This window comes from Harpia harpyja, chromosome 2, assembly GCF_026419915.1.
Source record: "Harpia harpyja isolate bHarHar1 chromosome 2, bHarHar1 primary haplotype, whole genome shotgun sequence".
NCBI lineage: Eukaryota > Metazoa > Chordata > Aves > Accipitriformes > Accipitridae > Harpia > Harpia harpyja.
This window is the reverse complement of record NC_068941.1, coordinates 40,597,384-40,621,457: the sequence shown is the minus strand read 5'-3', so window position 1 is coordinate 40,621,457 and position 24,074 is coordinate 40,597,384. Positions and strand designations below refer to the sequence as shown.

General features: G+C 38.7%; 2 protein-coding genes across 11 annotated transcripts in view; one reads left to right on the top strand and one right to left on the bottom strand.

Moving 5' to 3' along the window:
* ARFIP1 (ADP ribosylation factor interacting protein 1) overlaps window positions 1-18,794 on the bottom strand; it is a 46,282-nt gene extending 27,488 nt beyond the window's left edge. For 2 of the 10 annotated variants that reach the window (XM_052777348.1, XM_052777358.1), the window contains exons 1-3: window positions 18,540-18,794; window positions 14,046-14,125; window positions 9,187-9,288 (exon numbers count right to left, since the gene is read on the bottom strand). In XM_052777348.1, the coding sequence (XP_052633308.1) occupies window positions 9,187-9,288; window positions 14,046-14,123 (180 nt within the window). In that variant the 5' untranslated portion in view covers window positions 14,124-14,125; window positions 18,540-18,794. Of the gene's footprint in view, window positions 1-9,186; window positions 9,289-12,353; window positions 12,374-14,045; window positions 14,126-17,941; window positions 17,960-18,539 lie in introns of those variants that run through there. The other 8 variants (XM_052777309.1, XM_052777329.1, XM_052777385.1 and 5 more) reach the window with 6 other exon arrangements.
* A 120-nt stretch (window positions 18,795-18,914) lies between these two features.
* TIGD4 (tigger transposable element derived 4) lies at window positions 18,915-22,137 on the top strand. The gene has a single exon (XM_052777297.1). The coding sequence runs from the start codon at window positions 19,311-19,313 to the stop codon at window positions 20,847-20,849; it is 1,539 nt and encodes a 512-aa protein (XP_052633257.1). The 5' UTR covers window positions 18,915-19,310; the 3' UTR covers window positions 20,850-22,137.
* The last annotated feature ends 1,937 nt before the right edge of the window (window positions 22,138-24,074 follow it).

Sequence of the window (24,074 nt, the reverse complement as noted above, 5' to 3'; positions counted from 1 at the left end):
ACAGCCATATCAGTTTAATAATGTTTCCAGTTAAAAACCAACAAGAGTACAGAATGATCTAAGACTAAGAGCAGACAACATTTTACAAACCAAAAATGTGGAAGCAACTGTCAATGTTAAAGATAAAAAAAATTACTTCACTCTAAGCAAGAAATAGCTTTAAAATTCACAGCATCCTTAATTTCTACACATGAAATCTCTAATATTTGACATGGGAGAAACATCCAGAAAGGCATCACTTCAACAGCTTCCTTCTGAGCACCTACTCTACATCATCACAAGTGCTCACAGCACAAAGTTGCAATTTACTTCTGTTTGCTTTTGAAACTCATTGATTTAAAATTGCCTGAGATCACCTTGTTTAACTTTTGAGAGCTAGGTTTACTACCACCAACTTCAATGCAACTGAAGTTTTCACAAAAGCCCAATGCAGGCCTATTACTGAGCTATAAATTCACATATCAATTCACATACCATCCTACTGCCCATTTTTGCTATCTTACCCACCTCTACAAATAGCTCCTAAAGGTTTCCGGGACTATATTTCCAGCCATCTGATTGAAGTTTAAGCCTCTGGTGTTATGGAATATACTTAGGGCTTTAAAAAAAGTTCAGGTATTCAAAGCAATTTAAAACCACTAATTCGTAAAAATAAGAAGTGGGTGAAAAGCTACTCTGGAAGCAAAAGCAAAAAGGTAAAATACACCTACAAAAACTTAAGCATCAAGAAATTGGAAAACTGGAAGTTTCTGGAGTCAGGTACTCTTTTGCATCCCCTCTGCTTCCATACAGAAGCAAAAAAGATGAAAAAGTATAGAGGAGCAATAGTGAAATTTGCAGAGAAAAACTATACATAGCTTTAAGATGTCAGTGTCTGGACATGTGCAGTAACTATTTATGATATACGCAATGCTTCTAATTACAAAGAAAACACAACCTTTAAAATCCAATCCATGTTTGACGTATTACTGTAGTCACTTGATCCACAAACCAGAAGCAAGCTAGTACATAAGAATGATACTGCCTAGAGGCTCAGACTGTCAAGCACTGGCTTTGGATCACATCCCCACAGATTTAGTTAGTTGTCTTCAGTTTAAGACAAACTCCTGGGAGGAGGAAAAAAGGAAGAGCTACAAACATATGAATTCCAGCAGAACAGAAATCTTGTTGATATTGAAAACCCAGGATGTTACTGCAATCAGAGTAACCAATTCCTATAGCCATACTTTCACTCACATGAACTGGCTACTTAACAACAGATTATGCTATATTTGTGTATCTGTAGCATTATACAAAAAAAAAAAAAAAAAAAGAAAAAGGAAAAATAAACAGCATGAACAACAAATAGTAGTCACATGCAGAACCTGATTTCACAAATTAAGCATATAACAACGTTGGATACATACTGTTTCCAGTCTTCACAACTGACTTAACACTGCTGCTTCCATTTAAGTACTTGCAGTTGGTGGTATGCCGCAAAGCCTTTGCTTCAACTTAGGTTAGCTAACAGAGTCCATTTAACTAAAAATGTAGCAAGTCACTAGAAGCTGAAAAAGCAGACAGACTTGAAAAAGGATAACCAGACTGCAGAGGAGAAGATGCACTGATTTAACAAAAAGGACATGGCATCTTTTTTTTTTTTTTTTTTCCTGAAGGCACCTTGGCACATTGCATAGTTTTCAGAAATACCTAAATCTGTAGCCAAACAAATGTAGACAGCTAACCTGCTTAAGCATGTTCGCAATAGGAATCTAAGCAATCATCTGTATTTAAGGTTAAAATGCAGAACATCTGCTTTGTAAAGACAAAAGTTTAGATATAAACTTAAGCAATTGTACTACTTCTGTACATTCAACTTAATTCTAATTTGAAGCTAAATATAGGCTGAACAAACTACAGAATTAAATAAATCAGCATATTACAACACATCCTTCTCTTAAATAAAAACCTGATATTTGGATCATGAAAATTACTAAGATCTATAATTGTGTATATATACATATCAGGGTTTTTTACATAAATATATACATATGTATGTATAGGTACACAAACACATATTTGTTTGAAGAGATCTACACTTTTTTCATTAGCAAAAAGGCAAAGTTCACTGTAAAGAACTGCATTCAAACCTGTTTTTAAACACCTAATTAACTAATTGAAATATACCCTGCTGAAGAAAGTTATCCTTGCATATGAATTTAAGATATTCACCATTTGTCCATTTATACATGACCAGAATTGTCATCAAAAAGTCAGTGATCATCAAAACACTAATTTTTTTTGTTTATAAACATGCAAGTTACTTTTCACTGGAGACACACTTCTGCATGTAAACTTCAATTTTTAACATGCCATTCTTGCAACTGATTGTGCTTGCTTTTTTTTTTTTTTACACAAGTGTAGATAAAGAAAAAAAGCTACCCAAAAATCTGTAATCATTCTGACAAAGCAATTTATCCCTTCAATAATTTACAAAGAAGGATAATTTAGAAACAGCCTTAGACTAAGAAAAGATTGTGCATAAAACTCCACATTTAGGAGAAGATATGACAGTACTTAAGGAGATTTTAGAGTGGTAAGAAGGCAAGATAAATAGCCTGCTTTTTTTTTTTTTTTTGTTCCCACTAAATGTAGGTTTGCTGTTACAACACGGGAAGTAACGACAGATGACCCTACTACAATCAGGTGATTATGTTTTGACTATGTATTGCTCTTCTAGCTAAGAGGAAGATTTTGATGATCAGAAGATCTGCTCTCAAACTCATAAGTGATTTTCCCCCTTCTTCATAAAAGGGAAATCAAGTCTTTAGAATTCATCAAAATTTGTTGGTGTATTTCAAAACTACAAATCTGTTAAGGGATCACCATCACAAAAAAAAAAAAAAGACATAAGATGCTTCATTCATAATTTTCAATTGTATGAGGCTGAAAACTATTGCATGTTTATGCAATTATCATCTAGCAGAAGTATTTTAATATTGTAACTTCACTGAGACCCAGAGCTAGAGGTCTAAAATGTCTACAACTCAGAAGATTCCCAGTTGTTAAAAGGTTGGATTACCTATCCCAGTCTCAGCCATTTAGCATGCTAAAGGCTCAAAGAAGCAAAAGCATGAAATATAGGTACACAGAACAGCTGCACTAGCTTAATTAGATCTAGTCAAGACAGTGCAAACCTATATTGAATAGAGCATTTAAAGCACTTTAACCCTTTGTTAAAATCCCATTTTAATTAGTTCAAATCACCATATTAAACTAAACGTATTTTAGTAAGGTTAGTCTTATTTACACAACTCACAGCAATATTCATCAGTTTATTATACAGATCATCCAGATGAACCAGTATGTATTTTTGATATATCAATCCTGTTAAGACAGTAGACACAGCAAAGAAGGCGCTCAGAATGCATGTTCATGAAGGAAAGTTGCCTGAATTACAAGACTACCTCCAAAAAGTTACTTCCCATCCATGCTATCATAATGATCTAAAATGAAGAGGGGAAAGATACCAGAACTGTATTGTTTCTCCACCAGTACAAAGCAACCTAGTCAAAACTTAGAAACATACCTAGTCGAAACTAACTTAGTAGAAACACAATACAAACACTCAGGACAAATGTGCTCAGGAGAAACTCAGTCAAAACATACTTAGAAACTTAATAGGAACTCAGTTGAAACATACTTAGTACAAACTTAGTAGAAACTCGGTCAAAACACACTCAGGAGAAAGGCGCTCAGGAGAAACGTACTAAGAAACTTAGAAGCACAGTCGCTCTGCAGCAGCTTAGTAGAAACTAAGAAGCAAGTATTAATTGTATTAATTTCTTAGTTATGTCAATCCATTATTAATGCATGACTAAGCATGACCTTTTGCTTAGTACCAAGAGTAAGTTTAAGAGATATGGTTTTACTTGCCTTTACTATCTTGAATAAAGGTATTTTAAAAACCGCGTATCACTAGCTAGGTCAGGGAGTCCATTAAAAGTGGAGTGACTAAACTGGGAACAATCATATGCTCATTTATTTTTTAATGATGGATGACATTTTAAATAAAACTACTCAAGTTACCTTCAGGAAAAATTTGCAACACATCTTATTGTAAAGTTCACAGTTTAAAGTTTTAAAGACTACAAGTCCCATGAAATAAAACATAATGTAGATAGACACAACATCTATCCAGTAAGATAACTGGCTCTGAACTTTAGCTTCTTATCCTAATTCATGTGCAAGTGGAGCTCCTTGTACATATTCAGCATTTTCTTCTTCTCTTTGCCCTATTATATCACTCAGCTCCTATTTTCCATTAATTAAGCCACTAGATCCTCACATCAATATAAATTCAGGCATAAAAATAAATGGGAGGAGAGCTGAAGGCTTTAATTGATGCTGAAGTGGCAAACAACATGGACTGACATATTTCCTCTATTCTCCAATACATTGCTCTTCACTCGGAAGACCCTTTCTTCTACTACATCCCTTTTGACTTACTTAATATCATACTACAATCCAGTTTTAAATTAGTTTCCCTTCTACTCTCATCATTAACACTGATATTTTTGGGTTTTAAGACTGTATGAAGCAGACCACTTGGCAACAAAAAGAAAGACTGGTCTTTTTTGTTCCATCTCCTAAAACCAGTTTTCTAGAACTGACACACAGAACTGTGTTTTAAATCAGTCTACATTAATTAAAATGTAATTGCCCAAAGTAAAATCTAACTATGCCAGTCAACATAGCAAAACCTAAGAGATTAACTCGGATCTTTCAGGTAGAATGTGAGTGACAAGGCTGGCATTTTTTTCAGAAGGCAAAAGACAAAAAAGAATTGACGTTATCTATTTGTGCAGCCTGGCAACGGAATTACAGAACAAGATGCTGAACACATGCACTCAGATTCATCGGATCCCAGAACTTACTTCCTAATTTTAATAAGATAAATTGAAGACTCACAACAAAGTTAATTTATCTTTTGCAGCCTAAAGTTTATTACTGGTATTACATACACATTTAATAATGGTTTTGCCCCCCATAAGAACACAAAAAGAGCCAGGAGAAGAGAGTCTACACTGAAAATGAAAGGAAACAATCGGAACAACAGTTTCAGAGACTCAGACTGATAATAACTTCATATAGACTTTGTAGAATAGTTTAAACATAACAAATAGCTTACAGCTGCCTGAATACCTTTACAGGCAGACCAAACAGTTTTTTTGATTAATTTAATTTATTCCTATGCAGCTTTCACACTATATGGCATGTTACTGAATTAGGAATAATATACTTCCTCACCCCTTACCACAGTCCTCAGCTCCCAATCCCCTCAGTGACAATAAAACACCACTATTCTAATCACATAATTATAATAGCATGGGAGGAAAACTGTGTTCCAGAAGTCAGGGATAAGTGAGATAAACCAGTGCAGAAAATAAACCAGCAAGACTTTCTTGTATGTTGAGTTTTCTTGTACAAAGCAGTAAGAAAAACATGTTTGATTAGGAAATGCTGAAGTCCTCTGTTATTAAAACAGACTAACAAACATCCCAACATTGGCTAAACAGTTCTATACACCAAGTGTTTAAAGCTTAAGCGAGTTCCAACAGAGCTTGGAGAGCTGAAAAGCACTGGGTCAAGCTTTTTCGTAATGAAAGGACATTAGACATTTCATCCAGTGACGACTGAAGCTACAGCCTTTTTTAGTTAAAAAAAGTTTCCATCCATCATACAGGCAGGACAAAACTTGTCAGAATTCCACAGGCATCTCTTATTATTACAAACAAGACAGAATTAGAATGTAGCAGCATATTTCTGAATGAGACTTTGTAGTTAGGCAAACACTTACTTAAGTTACTTTATAAAATATGCTTTTGATTCTTTTTCTTAAACATAAGGAACAAAGAAGATGCATCAAGTAGTGCTATATCACATTCCCACAAGACTGGAACTAATATGCTTCCTTCTGAAATGACATTATGGCAATCTATGCTGTCTGATGTTCTGCAAAACTAATGGCATTCTTCTTCAAAGAAGGAGCAACCCCACTTTGCCACTTCCAGGTAAATACATTTGCACTACCTTGCCTTGCAAAGTGAAATACTTCTCATGCTTGAGTACATACAAATACTGCATTTGGAGGACAGTAAACACGCATTTTCATGCCTGAGCAGCTTATGGATGAGGTCTGATGGAAGCACTAAATAGAACGCAAGTCTAGAGGAAAGCTTAGTTTTGTAATTAAAGAACCCTGAAGAAAAGGTTGTAGAAGACCAAAAAAAAAAAAAAAAAACCCAGCTAAATGATGTTTCATTGTTTACATCTGAATTGTACAACATCTAGATGAACAGCTCCCTGATCATAACAATAAGAAAACAAGAAACTAAAATAACCTCGTTTCCCAGCTTCCCAAGAAGGTGTAATTGAAATCAGTATATTGGAGTTTGAGCCCTCTAAACTCTACTGTGGTCACATACTCTTACTGAGCACTGTGGTAACAGTGCAACTTCAAGTGGTAATGGTTTCTTGCCCCTTTCCTAAGCAACCTCCTAAAAATCAGTACTTGGCTTGTCATTTCCGTAAGTTGATAGGAAAAAAGACCCCTGAAAACTTGGCACAGAAATTTTGTGGTGCAATGCATATTGCTTTAGGTTAAAACAAAAAATTACCTGGCAAGGAAAAAAAGAGAAAGTGTAGCATTAAGCATTAGAAATAACAAACATGAAGCAAGATGAATAGAAGCTAAATATTAGAATTTCAGACTAACAGATTAGTAAACAGACATAGATGTTAACTCCAAGAAGTTTGTTTTCTTTGTTTTGTTTATAAGAAGCCCTGATTATCACATATTGTGAGTTTAGGTCACACATGCGGGTGTTAACTTGTACAAGAGTTCAAAAAAATATTTGAAGCACACTTCATCTTCATTGATCTCAGAATAAGCATTGTGAAAATAATTACAGCAGCAAACTCAACTATGTGTGCATAGTATAAATTTTCTGCAACTCGACCAAATATCTGACCCATTTTTGTGGAAGTTTTGAAATATAGTTGACTCCAAGCCAGCAAAATAATTAACATGCCAGGAAAAACCTACTTCAGCTTTTATATGTGGCCATACAAAAAAAACCTACCTTAACATTTGAACTTTCCAATGAAAATGGTGATTATATTTTGACTGAACAAGGGCTCTGACCCAGTCAGCAACAGTGCAAGTTCCGTTTACTGTAACTAATAAATAAATATTGGATGCACTACACTGAAGAAGCAATTACTATGTAAGTAAAAGATAACTTAGCAGTAATGTCACAGCAGCATCAAGGTCATCAGGCTTAAAAATAGTAAATCTGTTTCTCTACTTCCAGGTGAACCCAAATTCATCACCACTTAAAGGTGTATTTTTGTCGTCCCCCCTAAACATAGGTACATCTTTATCAAAATTTAGTTTTAACTTTATTTCATTAAACATCATCCTAATTTTTACATTATGTTACTGGTAGATCTAAGTTGAATGACAAATCTTAAGAAACATAAGCCTTGCCTCATTGCAGTGCTATTCATAAAATAAATCATGGCCCATTCAGCAGAAGTAGAAAAAATGCCCAGTAATAAGTGCAGTATTTTTTTAATAAGAGCTCTAATATGGATGCATTTCCATCTCATGAAGTTTTATGCTTTTTTTTTTTTTTTTTTTTTTACAGCCATGCTCACTATACAGCTACCCTGCAATCATAGTCAAATGGTCTCAGAAGTTGTTTTCAGGATGTATTTTATTTTTTAAATACATATTTTTACATATTTAGTTAACATTTTTCTTTATAATGATAATAAATACATGTTTAAAATTATACTTTTAATATATATTTAAATGCTTGTTTTCCCGTTTTATGAATAAAATTGCTGGACTAAAAATCAGTATCCGCAAGGCTTAGAATCAATAATTAGAAAAGTATACACTTGATTGTGCATTACAGAGCACCCAATACTTTACACTATTTAACAGTCAGAAAAGATTTGCCACTACTAACATACCTTTCATACAAAAAAGTTACTGCAAGGTGCAGTATCTGCTTCGGTTTTTTAGTCAACTTTAACAATAATTTATCAACTTTGAAGGAGTTTTTCCATTAAAGCTAAAACCACCAGACAAAATTAGGCAGATGCTTATCTTACCAATATTCAGGATGTATATGTAATTTGTTTTTAAACTTATGAAGGTTCCCCCCTCTAATCAGCATTTTAGCAGGACAGAATAAAATGTTGAAGTTCTGCTCAGTATTTCTTTTAGAAATAATCCTGCACGGCAAGTCAGCATGGGAGTGTTAAAGCTTCGAGATTTCCTTAAAACCTAAGTCTCAACAGACATCTAATAAATGTGGATAATTAACTAGACCTCATATTTCCAACTGAAAAGCAAAATAAAAAGAAAACCAACCCCAAATTACATAAACTATACCATAGCACCCTCTGCTGGACAGGCAAACACAAGAACTGATAGTAAAATATATCGAGGTTAGGGGAAAGAACTCAAAATTGCATACAGATGATCAAGGAAGTATAACTTTTTTTCAACATACAACAAATATGATGGATTCTGATACATCTCATCTATATCGCATACAGCAATACAGTAGTAATTTTTCGTTTTCAGCACAAGAAAAGTTACTTCTCTCCTGTTTACAACTTCAAATCAGAACTTGACTATCTTTCTTTACTTTTAGGCATGTTGCTTCTAAACTTAATATCCCTTAGAAGTAGCTTGCCTCGAACAATTTGATACTTTTTCATAAAAGATTTAGGATTTGTTAGCCTGAATTTACAGGACCTGTTAAGTCTCATATTTTAACAGTGCTTGCTGTCCTGTTTTATGAATAAAATTGTCGGATTAAAAATCAGTATCCTCAAGGATCAGAGACAAGAATGTAGAAGCATATGCACTTGATTGCGCATTACAGAGCACCCAATTCTTTACACTATTTCATGTTCAGAAATATTTGCCACTACTAACATGCCTTTTATACAGAAAAGGTTATTGCAATGTGCAATCACATTATGTCAAATAATAATTTATGAGCTTCAAATGAGTTTTTCCATTAAAGCTCTAGAAAACCGTCAAGTGAAGTCTCCTATGCATTGCATTGTAACTCTAGCATTTCTGATAATGGGACCTTATTAGACAGCAAAGAAAATTCTTACCCTGTTAAAGCTGTGCTCGTGAGAATCTTCCAGCTGTCCGTTGCTAGTCACAGGAATTTCTGCTGCTGAGTTTTTCGGAGACTCTTGAGCCATTGCACCTTCCTATAGTATAAGGACAAACAAGTTAGCATTTGTCTTCAATTTCTAATGAGTGATCTATATGAAAATATTTGATGTATAGGTTTCATAACAGTTGATTTTATTTCAAACTCCTATTGGTAATATTCTGATATACTAGGTCTGTATACATTCATTTAATCACATACTGAAATCACATTAATATGCTAGCACAGCTCAGACAGAAGTAATTTAAAGCTTCAAGATCTAAGATAAATGAAACACTAAAATTTAACCCACTGATGTGGGGGGTAGGGGGGTGTCAGACACAAATGAGACATGTGGGACCAGACAAATATTTTCTACACACACTCGACCCTTAAGAGTAGTTTATGTACCTCAAACTATAAAAAAGGTGAGCTGGCTAAAAAAAAAAATTGTACTAGCTAATGGTAAGCAAGAAATATTAGAGAAGTAAAATGAGTTTAATCATGTGTTACAAAAAGAAAAGTACTGATTCCAAACTGTAAAATAGTTTAACTTGCTTCTTATTTTCTCATAATATAGTGCCACCTTCTGACTAAACTGTCGGTATGCAACTGTCATTCAGTCAGCGGTAAATCTGAAGTGAAATGCAGAAACAAGAACTTAAAAGCACCAATGCAATTCAAGAATCAAAGTTAGTTTTAAAACGCAGCTGCATTGTGAACAGTAGCAGCAGCTGTGAAACCACGGCTTTCAAGAATGACCTAAGGTATAACCTGGAAGAGACACTCCCAGAAGAAATACACACCATTTACAAGCACCTGAAGAGAGAATGGCACCCTAATACTCCCCAAAACTAAGAGAAACTGAAAATTTCAGCCCTCTCAAAAGAACTACCCCTAACTCTGCAAGACAGCTTCATTAGTCAACTAAAGCGTAAACAGTAGAAAAAAAAATCAACACACAACCAAAGCAGTGTTTGTTCAATTACTTATATAAAAGTTGTCTGAAGTCTTCAAACCAGCCCGTGCACCTGTGCAAGACTGGCAAGACCTGGTATACCATCAAGGCATACTTAAGAATAGGTGCTTTCTTCGCTTAAAGCTCCTAGATCATCAAACTGAACCAGCTCTTTTCAGTCAGAGGGTCAGGAAGAGTCCCAGTCTGAGATCAGGCTGAAGAGCCAGCAGCTTCTCCAACCACATGTGGAGCTTTTACAGGATATCCATATAACACAAAGATTTTATTGGTACTTACTCAGGATCACCTGCACCATTCTTAATCAGCAACATCTTCTGTCATACCCCACTGCCAATATTTCCCCCACTATCACCTCTCACCACTTCATTTACATTAGTAAGCTTGATTTCCTTAGTAAGCTTTGAGGCCTCCCAAGCTTTTATTCTAACTAGTCACTGTCTGTGCGCTCCAATAAACATGCTCCTCTAACTCCTGATCGCTTTCAAAGCTATGTTACTATAACTTCTTCCAAAGACTGTAAATTACTGAGACTTCATCTCTGTTGGTCTTTTGAAGCAGAGTTCACTACTCAAACTTTATTTGGTATCTACAAAATCCCATTTACATTTCTGAAAGTGTAATAAGCTTCTTCAATTAGCAGCATAAACCACCACCAAAAGTCCATTGAGTTCTGAGTAACGCTGCCTTTTACCCATATGGTGAAGAGAACGAAAAAGGCCAAGGACAAGCCACTTCAAGAACCATACATACGAACTACACCCATAAAATACTGTCTGAGGCGATACATTTTCCCCCTTTGAGGATCAAGACTTTCTCTACAACTAACTTAACAAAACTGAATTGAAAGCTACTCTTTCAAAAATAGTGCTTTACGAAACACTTCCCTAAGAGGAGAAGCTAAACATTTATGCACAGCTTTTGAAAAAATTCTAAATACACAAAGAACAGATTTCAAATCATTTAAGAAAAAGTCAGCATGCTATGAATTCAAGAAAAAGTGACTTTATAACACACTAACTTACCCCATCGATCCCTCTCATTTAGGACCCAGTAAGTGCCTTCTTTCAGTACTAGGAAGGAATAGCTCACATGCCATATATTCACATTGGCCTAGCATACCAAATTCTCCATATAGTCCAGTCTTCACCCACAACTAGAACACAGTTTTGAGTCATTCTTCATACAACAGAACAAACTCTAAACTCATAGCCTTTAAGTAAATGAAAACACTGAAGCACACCAAAAGTTCTATGTTTATTTTATGAATACTTTTAAAACAGTAATTTGTTTCATTTCATAGAACAGAATATCTCAAGTTGGAAGGGACCCATAAAGATCAAGTCCAAGTCCCTGCTCCTCATAGGGAGCTGCTGTACAACACCATTAGATAAAATGTTATAGTTACCTGCCATTTTAGATTTTAATTTAGGAAATCTGTTCAATAGGTCGAGCTTCTTAAGCTTGCTCTAAATCTCACATCTGCTTAAACTCCAAGACTGCTAGGAACTATACTTCTACTTGACACAGTAAAGTGAGTTATTTTTCAAAATGCTTGGCCTGTCACAGCTACCTGCCCAATACTGAAACGTCAGCATAGGCCAACATAGCTATTCTTGTTCTTCTTTCTGCAAATTGTCAGAAAACAGTGTCAAGGGGAAGTCCTGTACTGTCAGAGGATACACTTCATTTGGCAGGAATCACAAACAAAACTGCATCTCCAAATTTAATTAAAGGCAAAACAAATACTTGGTTGGGGTGCTTTTCATCAAGAATCTCAAATAATTTTGCTAATATTGTACATTGATATATGTTTATGCATTTATTCAGAGATACACATGCTCATGCATATGCATACGTGTCTCTAGTAAATACATGTATCAGATAAAAATTCATCAGCTTCTCTGGACAACTTTTGAAATCTAAGACAACCTAGAAGCAATTCACATATTTTTTTAGGCATTCCTACTTGAGTCAAACCTATGTATCAAATTCAGAGAAAGCAAAAAAATGACTTGCTAACTTCAGTTTCATGTTACATCTGAACTAAACCACCATTCTCCATTGCTGAAAGGAGGATGTTTCACCACTCTGCTTTTCCAGTCCCTACCGTGAGCCATACAGCATCCCATCTCCCAGCCATTCACCTGGCTGTGCAGTAAACACACTCAACTCACTAGCCTGGCAATAGACCTTTTCACTGGGTTCATTTTCCACAGTTTCAGTGAGTTGAATCAGTTTGCAATGAGGTCAGACAAGCACCAAAGACATGAAATGAGCAGCTGAAAAAGGAAAGTGGGATAAACTGCTAATTTGGCTCAGCCATAACAAGAAATCACTGCCTGCATTTTAGTCAACAGTCTAAGCTAGAACTGCTGCCAAGAACAAATCCTTGCCTTTTTGTCTGCCCTTTACTCCTAACTCTTCCCCCCCATCAGTCTTCCCCATTCCCCCACCTCTTCCCTGGGCCAGAATAATGTATTTGTACAGCAAACAAGATTGAGGAAATGCTGCAGGTTAAAAGAAGGTGACCTATGCCCAAAAAGGGGATGGGTAATTTTTCCACTGAAATCGGTTCTCCAAAACAGTTCATCAAGCAGCTCCAACACTTGTGCCTATGAAACAGAGGCGATAATAATGCAGTAAGAAACTACTGAGAATGAAGGACTGCTCTCAGCCACAACATCAGCTTACTTCAGCAGTGCAGTGTCTCAAAATACTTATTGTAACTGTAGGCTACTGCCAAAACCAGCTGCCATTTCTCTTTACCTCTGGATGCATGTTCCTGCAACCTCACACAATTAAGGTAAGTTTACTGATCTGAGAGAAAACTAAACCACCAAACCACAACAGTATTTCTGTTGCAACAATGAGTACGATTGCTGAATTAAGTATCCCTTTGGCAAGTGTAGCCCTCAGCTGATTTAAACTAAGTATATAAAGAAACTGAATCCTCAGAAGAAAATTTATCATTTATAGGAAGAGCCTGAAGTAAATCTGAAGAAGTTCCTAAATTTGTATTGATGTATTAGGCATGAATGACATAGCACTACAGAAAATCATGAAGTTTCAGCTGGACATTTTATTTAGAAAAAAATATATTCATCCTTTAGTAACTTAATGACTACCTTCGTCACACATCTGTTTACAAATACCAGGTTTGGAGAGATGCTAAATATCTGTGGAATCACTATTCCATTTTTATAAAAAGTTTAAAAACAATTCACTGGCACCGAAACTCTAATAGTGATAAAGTCAGCATCACCTTTTTTCATTCTTATTCTAGAACAGTCAGGGAAACATTTACTCTTTATGTTTCTGAAACAGCCTCCCAAACACAACTGATTGGCTAAATATTATTGGGAACCTTAGGAATTTGATCATAATTTTAAAAAGTCTCAGATTTCTCCACAAAGAAGGTACAAGCTGTATCTGCTTCCAAGAAAAAAAAAAAAAAAAAAAAAAGATTCACCACTCCAGCAGCAGATAGAATGCCTTGTTATAGTGAAGTTACACAAAGATTGCTGCCTTTTAAAGACCAACTCTTTCTTCCCGCAGTACTTAAAACATTTCAGACTCTACCACGCCTATAACTATTCAACTTACAAAACAAATACTGCAGCACAGCAATAGACTACTGGTTGAAGTAATCCTTTTTTATGAATTAATTGGATTGTTCTTAATAGTGTCTCAAAACCAACCCCACCCATTCAAGATAATGTGCATGAACTCATGTCCCCCACTAATTTCACTGTGCTAGGTATATCAGAATTTTTGGCAGTCTGAAACTGTTGCCGGGATTGGTTGATTTTACACTAACATAACTATCACCCAATCACCTCAGAGTCAGACTGGACCTCTTCTGCAGCTGGATGAGATTCATCAAGTGCTGTGGATTCATTGCTGTGTTCTGACATACCTGAAAATAAAATAGGTTTGGCATGCATTAATTGATATGAAGGGAGCTGGATGTTGCACCTTACAGAAAGCGAAGTAGGCTTTCAGAAAATACTTCTTTTACAAGTTCTGATAAAGCAAAGAGAAACCTCCCTCTTTTGATGGTGACCAGGCCTTTACCTCTCCAAAATCTAGCCAAGACTAGGAATACAGTCTAGCATAAGCTTCCACTACCAAAGCAACCTTCCCCGCACAGACGGCTAAGCTTGCAATGTAAAACCCAGGAAGTCAAACAAGGTTCTTCAGCTGATATTTACTGTCACCTGCAACAATACACTGACTGTATCCTACCATTGCAAAGATCACAATTTTGTTAAGACATGAGGTTTATCCAAATGTTGCAAGTGTATATTGATGCTAAACCACTGGGACCTAGCAAGCTGTTCAGTCTGTTATACCTAACTAGAAACAGAATCCCTTCCATTTTATTCTCAAAAAAAAAAAAATCTCACCTACAGAGGCAAAGAAAGTTGGTAACACTGAGCACACTGTGAAAGCAATCAACTCTGTGAGTATAGTGATCATGAAAGGCAAGTTAGAAACCTAATACAGCTTAAATAAGAAAAGTATCTAAATTTGATTTCAAATAGCTAGTAACTACAGGTTATACTGCAATTTCCTCAGCTGTTTGAGAGGAGACAACCAATCATCAAAAATTAAACTGAGTCTGTCAGTATTGAGTATAATCACACATGATTTCAGTTCATTAAGTCTTGCACCATTTTATAGATGTTCAGCCGCATACCAGATTAAGAAAAGTTATAGAGATCACTATTTATATTTATATTGTATTTCAATTTCCTAAGCTATAAAACATTTTAATTAAAGCAAATAATTAATAAGGTAAGCAGCTCACATGACAAGGGAAATAAAATAAGGACACAAAGGCAGAGAAGCTGAATCATCTAGATCGTATTACACTGGATAACCTACTACTTTACTTTAGAAAACAGAACACATAAAATAAGACATTTCCTCCAGTAAAACAATTCATTCAGGGCTATCACTGAATGAAGTTGGATTTTTCTCCAACCAATACAAAATTCCTTTTGAAGTAATTAAGAAAGAAGTATAACTACTCTATATAACTTTCTTAATTTTCTATAATTCTTTTGAATATGAAAGACTGTACAGCAGAGATGCTGTTTTCCCACACAATCCTGTCCAAACTCTGCTTGTGGTTGAAAACAACCTCCATGTTTAACAGCTTATTTCCGAGTAGATAAAAAATTTCCATTATGGACTAGAAGAGTAAGTGTGACTTCTTTGCTCTGATGGTTAAACAAGAAGCTAAATTCATCTTGTAGCGCAGTCTTGGTTAAGACAATCTGTACCTCAGTTTTACCACATCAGTGATCCTGGAGTTATGTTTGTACCTCACATACAAACTTACACACCACGGTATCGCTGTTTAAAACTATTAAATGCTATAAGCAGCAAAAACATTTTCTTGATAGCCTTAAGAACTCTTAATGACCTAATCTAGAGGCGTGAACCATCTCACAAACCCATGTAGACGACACTGTGTAAAGACAAAGAATTCATTTTTTTTAAATCCAAATTTAATTCACCATTTGTGTTACAACCTCCCCCCACCAACAACTTTTTGTACAGTATTCTTTTCCTGCAAGCAGTATCAACGCTTCCAACACAGCTCTGCAGGATCACACTGACAAACCGGAAAACACGAGAAGGGGAAAACTGTAGATTAAAGGTGGCTTTTGTAAAAAGTTTAACTGCACGTTATAGTTTAACTACAGAATTCCCTGACAACTGCTTCTATAGCAAAAAAATGGGGATGTACACATCAAATGCTGGATGTAAGGATGAAAACTTTCTACATGTTTACAAAGATTCAGAAGTTAAGATGTTCATGTGAAATTGTGGCCAACATGGCATCTACATACATATATTACTTATATTTAAGGTTCCATTACAGAAATGCACATAGACTTCTGCATCTCAGTAGTTCCTGATTTTCTCTTACAGGTGTCAAAGGGCCATTCTTTGTAAGAGCTTGCTAATCTTCAGTACAGTATGAATTCTGCATTATTGATTATTTTTTCACTAAAGCATCCACAACTTTAGAACATAGTAGGTGACTCTTCAGTGTACCTGGACATTTGTTACCATCAGCTGCAACTACAGCAACTCAGAGACGTTCTACTTGGAAATACACGCCTGATCCATATTCTGACATTAATTTGAGCCTGAAACCCTGCCCTCATCACCCCTGCCCCTCTGGATTTTCATTTTTTTTCCCCACTAGACCAATTCTGCAAATCCACAGAACTACGGCACCAGAGTAGAACAGAAGAGACAAAATAGACTGAGAATCTTCCCCCCCCATGGCAAAGCCACCTCAAATGCACATCAGATCACAACCTCAGTCATTTTAAGTTCTGCTCACCATAAATAAAACTGCACAATTTTTAAGTCCTGGGGATTTATATACCATTTCTTCAACTGGCAAAGTAAAAAGCAAAGCAAAGCAAAAACTTATAAACAACATACTAAGCTTCCTCTAGGATGAAGACTTCAGAGACATTTAACCAATTATAATCAGTGGTTATAAGAGCACACTTATGGACTTTTCATTAAAAAGGCAGATTGGTATTTGCTTATTCATGCAAATATGAATTAAACGTCATCAACAAAAAATCCCTTTTGAATAAGGGGTTTATTCTTAACATAGTTACATTACTTAAGTAATGTAATTACTTAAGTAAATGACTTATGGTGTCAGAAACAAGAGCCATGGGATTCTCAACAATTACATCTGCTTTTCCAAGCAGGATGCACTGGCTGCTTCACTTCAGTTTTCTCTTAAGTTGATTGCCAGTAAGGTAAAAGCAAGACATCTTCTGTCCAAATAAAGTTTATTACACGCTTTTATTGCTGTCTTATTACTCCACTGCATAGATAAGCGATAAAAGGTTTTGTAACACTGCAGAAAATGCAAGTGCTCGTGGAAAACAAAATATATGTAAAACATATTTTCTTAATTTAGATTTCTAACTCAGAACACTATCACTAGTTCTTGTCAAGATCAAGATCAATTGCTTTTTAAAAAGAATTTGAAGAACTGTATTAAATACTTTCTGCTGCAATCACACCATAGTTTTCTCTTTACGCTCTTGAATTCCCTGGCTGCTGCACTTGCAAGATCTAATTATGCTTGCAAGTTACAAGACATGATGGAGATAAGGACTGGAGAACAGGGCTGCCACTAACTTCCACACTCCCTACTCTAGGTCAACCTGCCCCTAAGTTCTTTAACGCTCTGCTCGTCTCCAGATTAGCTACGGCATGGGCTCCCGTTACGGTTTCAGCTTCTACCAAAACAGAAAGCAGCAGCTGACCAAGATACTGCCTCAGCTTCCGATTTTTCCAATCTAATGTTCTTCTGGATTACTTACTCCTTACTTTTTAACTGTGTGTGTACATGCATATATACATAAACATTTATATGATTCAGACAGCCATTTAGTTTTGGAGTTGCACTGATCACATGACATCCTTCTCCAGCCCTGCAAAAGAACCCTTCTGCTATCTTTTCTACAGAATCAACACTTTGGTAACAGCGCCACTGACTGCAAGAGCTAACTCCTTGTTACCAGTTCCACCAAGCATAAAAAGCACACGTTGGACGCTGAAACTACATCCAGTTCAGGGGACACAACACGAAAGGCTATGAGGGAGTTTCAGCTAAAAACAATAGATCAGAGATGCGCTGTAAGCAACACCAGAAGAATTGCTTATAGTTTGTAAACAATACCAGATGCAACACCTGCTTGTCACACACCACCACAGTGCTTCCACGTTTTAAGAATAGTAAGCCAGCTGCAAAAGACAAATTGGAACACTTAGAACAGTAACTGTCAGGGTGCGGAATAAGTCCCAGGGGCATGAAATTTATGCAACACCTAGAGTTTTCTTCCTCCACCAACAAACAGGTTCCTCTTCTCTCTCGTGAAACCCACCTTCTACCAAGCTCAGGCTCTGCCCGCCCTCTCGGGGTGCCCACCGCCCCCCGGCGCGGGGACCCCGCCGCGAACCCCGCAGGTAGGCGAGGAGACGGGCAGACCCCCCAACCCACACCGCACTCCCGAACCCGACGGCGAGGGCACCCACCCAGCACCGGGGCCGGCGGGCAGGACGAAGCGCGGGCGGGGGCAGCCCCCAGCCGGGCCCCGCTGGGGGCTGCGGGCTCTCCCCACGCCGCCGGCAGGCCCAGCCGGCCGCTGCCCGCACCCGCGGGCTGGCGGGGAGGCCGGGCAAGCGGAGGCCGCTCCCGCCGTGCGACACGTAGGTCAGGCCCGGCCCGGCCCGACCCCGGGGCCCAACGGCCTGCCCCGGCCCGGCCCGTCCCTCACCTGCCGGCGGCGCTGCTGCGGCCCCGGGGACGTCGTGCTGCGGGGGGAGGGAGGACGGGGCGGAGGGAGGGAGGGGGGGAAGGAGGAAGCGGGGCGGGGCGGCGCCGGTGCCCCCTCTCCAGCTTTATTTTCTTCCTTCTCCGGTACCAGCAGGAGCCGGAAGCGCTTGGCCGGAAAAGCGGCTGACGGCGGCCTCGCCGGCGGAGGTGCGGCGGGAAGCGGTCTCTCTAGGCGGCGGCGGCGCGCCTGTGTCTATGGTCGCTGCCGCGCCGAGCCGTAGCCATAGCAACCGGAGACGGGGCCGCCCTGCCCGCTCCTGCCGGCGCTTGTCTTTTACTACCGCCCGGCGGAGGCCTCTGGAAGCGCGGCCCGGGTCTGGGGGGGGGGGGGGGCGCCCAGAGGCGGGGAGGCGGCGGCGAGGGGGGGTTACACCGGTCACGGCGGTGGTGGCGGCCGTGCCCGGCCCTCGGCGGGCGTGCGGGCAGGCCGTCTTCCTCGTTCGGTCCGGAGGCGCCCTTCTGGGCCTGCTGCTCAGGGCCGGCTGCTCCCCGGCCGAGGCATTGGCGGAATTAAGCTGCTCCGCGGCGCTGGCGTGCGTCTGCCGGCTGCAGTCGGGAGGCTGCTCCGGCCTCTGCCAAGTGCCATGCCCCTGAGATCAGAGGCGGTCTCGAAAACCGGCTGGGTCGAAGGCGCCCGCAGCCGCAAGCGGCAGAGCCGCAGCGTGGCCGCCCGCGTGTGGGTGTGCGCGCCGGGAAGTCGGTGGTCGGTGCCATGGCAGAGGCCTCGGGGAGTCCTCTGCCCGAACCCGCGGTGAGGAGGAAAAAAAGCATATCTATTGAGGAGAAAATTGACATCATCAGTGCCGTGGAGAGTGGCAAGAAAAAGGCAGACGTCGCAGCCAAGTATGGCATAAAGAAGAATTCCTTGTCTTCGATTATGAAGAATAAAGAAAAAGTTTTGGAAGCCTTTGAGTCTTTACGATTTGATCCTAAAAGAAAAAGGCTAAGGACTGCTTTTTACGCCGACCTGGAGGAGGCGTTGATGAAATGGTACAGAATTGCTCAGTGCTTGAATGTGCCGGTAAACGGTCCTATGCTGCGCCTCAAGGCCAATGATTTTGCCCAGAAGCTCGGACATGGTGATTTTAAATGCAGTAATGGCTGGCTCGATCGTTTCAAGTCAAGGTACGGTTTAGTTTTCAGAGCTCAGCCTGTAGAAGCAGCTGCTACTACCCGAGTAGATGCCCCAACTCTTTGGTACCAAAATGTTCTTCCTTATTATTTAAACGATTATCAGCCAAAAAACGTGTTTTATATACAGGAGACTGGATTGTTGTATCAGATGTTACCACATAACACATTTGCATTTAAAGGGGAAACTTGTTCTGTAGGTACACTAAGCAAAGAGAGAATAACCATCGTGGTGGGTACAAATATGGATGGCTCCGAGAAACTTCCTTTGCTTGTTATAGGAAAAAACAAAAGTCCATGCTCTTTTAAAGATGTGAGGTCGCTACCTGTGGATTATGAAGCAAACAATATGGCGTGGATGACTTCAGAAGTGTTTGAACAGTGGGTGCGTAAACTTGATGACAGATTTCAAGCACAGCAGCGACGAGTAGTTATTCTCGTTGATTCTCTCCCAGCTCACACAGAAGTAAAGAACCTGAAATCTGTCAAATTAGTGTTCTCTCCTCCAGACTCTTCTTCATGTACAGCTACAAAACAAGGGGTTATCAGAAGTCTGAAGGTTAAATACAGGCACTGTCTTATCAAGAGATTTGTTGACTGTGTAGAAGGCAATAAAGAGTTTATGCTGACTCTTCTTGATGCGATTGAGATGTTGTACCTGTGCTGGAGGGAAGTGACACCAGAGACTATTGTAAAAAGTTACAATGAAGCAGGATTCAGATTAGAAACCAAAGCAAACGGTAATGACACAGACGTTGAAAGTGACTTTGATTTGATTGCACATGCACAGGCAGCTGGAGTGGAGTTTCCAGAAGGTTTATCTTTGGAGGAATATGCAGCTCTAGACGATGGCTTGGTAACTTACGAAATGCCCACAAATAATGAAAGGATGTGTGCCAAAGAAAGAACAGCAGATAAAGCTGGGACATCTGTTGGTGATGAAGATGAGGATGAAGGTGATCGATTTCAGGGAGCTGAGCAGCCTTTACCATCAAAAAATGAGGCTTTGAGTGCTTTGGATACCCTTCGAAAGTTTCTCAGAAGTCAAGACATGAATGATTCACTTCACGATTCCCTAGCTGACCTGGAGAATTTTATTCAACGTGTAGCATGTAAATAAATATTTTAGCAAAGTGTGAAAGCATGTAATTGAAAAAAGGGAATTGTGTAAGTAAACAAAAATAGGCAGTTTAATAACAAGTGTTGCTGCAACGTTCTCTAGTGTGTCTTGCTCAGGTGCCTAGATGTACATAACGAAAGAAATTTGAAATTATGAAAAAGGGCTGTGAACTGAAGTTTCCCACAAAATCAGGAGGAAAGAACACAAAATTTGGGGTAGAGAGAGGAAATAAGTTGAACCTTTAAAATGATAACTGTAGTTAAGTACAGTGGAGGCAAAAGCAATTCTCTGAGCAGTTCGGTGCACTCGGGGTAAATTGGTGCCCACTCAGAATTCTTTTTTCAGGAAGAGATTAGCACTTCATCACATTGATAATTTCGTTGGTGTCTTTGGAATTGTTGACAGTGGAACAGTAAATATTTATCAGCTTGGTGCTTTTGATACAAAAAATTGAATAACACAGAAAATAGATGCTTAAGTTCTGAGAACTAAGGGGTTTTTAAAATAAATTCTTTTTGTCCTTGTTCAAGAATTCTGGCCATAGTTTATTTCTGCAGCAGATGATGAACAGCAGAAAGTTAGCAGCTTTGGATATGTTTTGTTTCCCTAAAGCTGCTCGCGTGTGGATACACAGGAATGGCATAATCATTTATCCGAGAGTCGAAAGACAAACAAACCTTTACTTGGTCTTTGAAGAGGTCAAAAAAGAAGGTCATTCTCTCCCTTTCAGCCTTTTTGGTATTTGGATTTGTTGTAGGTCCCTCTGTGCAACTCCATGTATTTCTACAGCAAATACAGAAAAAAATCAGCTTATGCAGTATCTGCACTCAAAACCTTACTGAACTCTTGTTTTATTTCCTATACTTGAAGGCTTTGCTGTAGGATTCAGTGCACCAGTGTGGTTTATTATTCTAAGTACCGTTAACAGGGGTGCTGTTTGCATGAATGCAGTGTGAGGTTGAGTAAATCACAGTACATTTACACATCTTCAAGTATGCGTTTCAAGCACTGTAATTATACCAGAGCCAAAAATCTCAATTTATGAGATGTACTGCTTGTGACTTTTTTCAAAACCTGTTTTAAATATTTTCCATATCTGTCAATTTTAATTTTTTTCAAAAGTTAGAGATAATAATCTTTATAATTTAGAGGAAGAAAATAATATTTTATGGAAGCCCTTTAGGAAACCTGTGTAATAAAGAGTTAATTATGGTGCCTATAATTAAACCATGAGAAACAATCTCTCGCTTATTTGCGTCTTCAGTTTTCAATAAATAGTTTGGCTAAAGCTTTGTTTACTGTTCTTTCTGGTGGAGGACAGTTTATCCATTTGTAAAAGCATTTCAGAAATGTATCAAATTGTTGGAAGACACTGAAACTATTGGGGGGTGAGGGGGGAGAAAATGCCTATGGCTAAACTGTATGAATGTTTTACTAGAACCCCTACAAAAAACCCCCACAAACTTCTGGTTTCCTGTTATGAAATATCTGATGTGAATTCCATCCAAAGGATATTCTGATTAAATAAGAAATTTCTGTTGAATTTCCAATAAATAAAGTCCCACACAGAGATTTATAGATTCTGTGAAAGAGGTACCCCTCCACATTATCTCTTTTAACTATTTTTTTAAACTATTATTTTAAAATACAGATGCAAAGTCTTTTAAATTTGGAAGCTGTGTCAACTAAATCAACACATTTTGCTTGGTTAAATACTTTAGAACAAGCTTACAAAAAGTACTTTTTATTTTGGCTAAGCTTATTTGAATTTCATATAAATCCCACAGAGCCCTATGGATAGTTTTCCTATAGTAATCTGTCGTGGTTTAACCCCAGCCAGCAACTAAACACCACGCAGCCGCTCACTCACTCCCCCCCCACCCAGTGGGATGGGGGAGAAAATCGGGAGAAGAAGCAAAACCCGTGGGTTGAGATAAGAACGGTTTAATAGAACAGAAAAGAAGAAACTAATAATGATAATGATAACACTAATAAAATGACAACAGCAATAATGAAAGGATTGGAATGTACAAATGATACGCAGTGCAATTGCTCACCACCCGCCGACCGACACCCAGCCAGTCCCCCGAGCGGCGAATCCCTGCCCCCCACCTCCCCGTTTCTGTACTGGATGGGACGTCACATGGTATGGAATACACCGTTGGCCAGTTTGGGTCAGGTGCCCTGGCTGTGTCCTGTGCCAACTTCTTGTGCCCCTCCAGCTTTCTCACTGGCTGGGCATGAGAAGCTGAAAAATCCTTGACATTAGTCTAAACACTACTGAGCAACAACTGAAAACATCAGTGTTATCAACATTCTTCGCTCTGAACTCAAAACATAGCACTGTACCAGCTACTAGGAAGACAGTTAACTCTATCCCAGCTGAAACCAGGACAGTATCCACCCCTTATTCTATACCATTGACGTCATGCACAGTTCCCATACCTTTAGTTACATCCTGATCAATCATCACTTTTCCATCCCTTTAAGACATATGAGCAATGATATATATATATATGTATACACACACAGAGATATCATTCCTTTAGTTCATGGGTCATGTTCATAAAATGTTCATTGAGTTCATTTAGTTTCCGATTCTGGGCTCCATCTGTCATACCAGTCTTTCTGGGCAGGAGGGATGGTGCAAAGTCCTCTCAGTCGGTAGAGCAGAATTGGGCTTCAGTGCAGTGTGACAAGCAGGTGACATTTGGCGCAGCAGGAGGATGGTGTGCACCGTTGGATTGTTGCATGCTGGAGTCAGTTCTGGTTCCATCACTACTGCGCTTTGCTCAGTTTTATCACAGTTCTTTTCTTGCTTGATCTAAGTGATTCTTACTATAGTACTATGGATATAGCACATAATTATAGTAAGGATAATATACAGTAGCAGGGTTATATAGCAACTAATATACAGTTTAATTCTGGCTGTTCTCACCTAAAATTAAATCCCCTTGAGGCACACATCGGACTTCCCCATCTTTTCGCATCACCCACCAAGTGCACCCAGGCCCTTGAGCAAAAGCAATCCCACGAATGGGTTTACCTTTGCCTGAGGCAGGAGTAACCCAGACTGTCTTCCCTAACATATTTTTTATGTGCACTACAGGGACTTTATCCCCTTCTACAGTATGTAAAAATTCCGACTGGGCAGGGCCACCCCGATTGGCAGATCCTCTGGTGTTGACTAACCAGGTGGCTTTTGCTAAATGTGTATCCCAATGT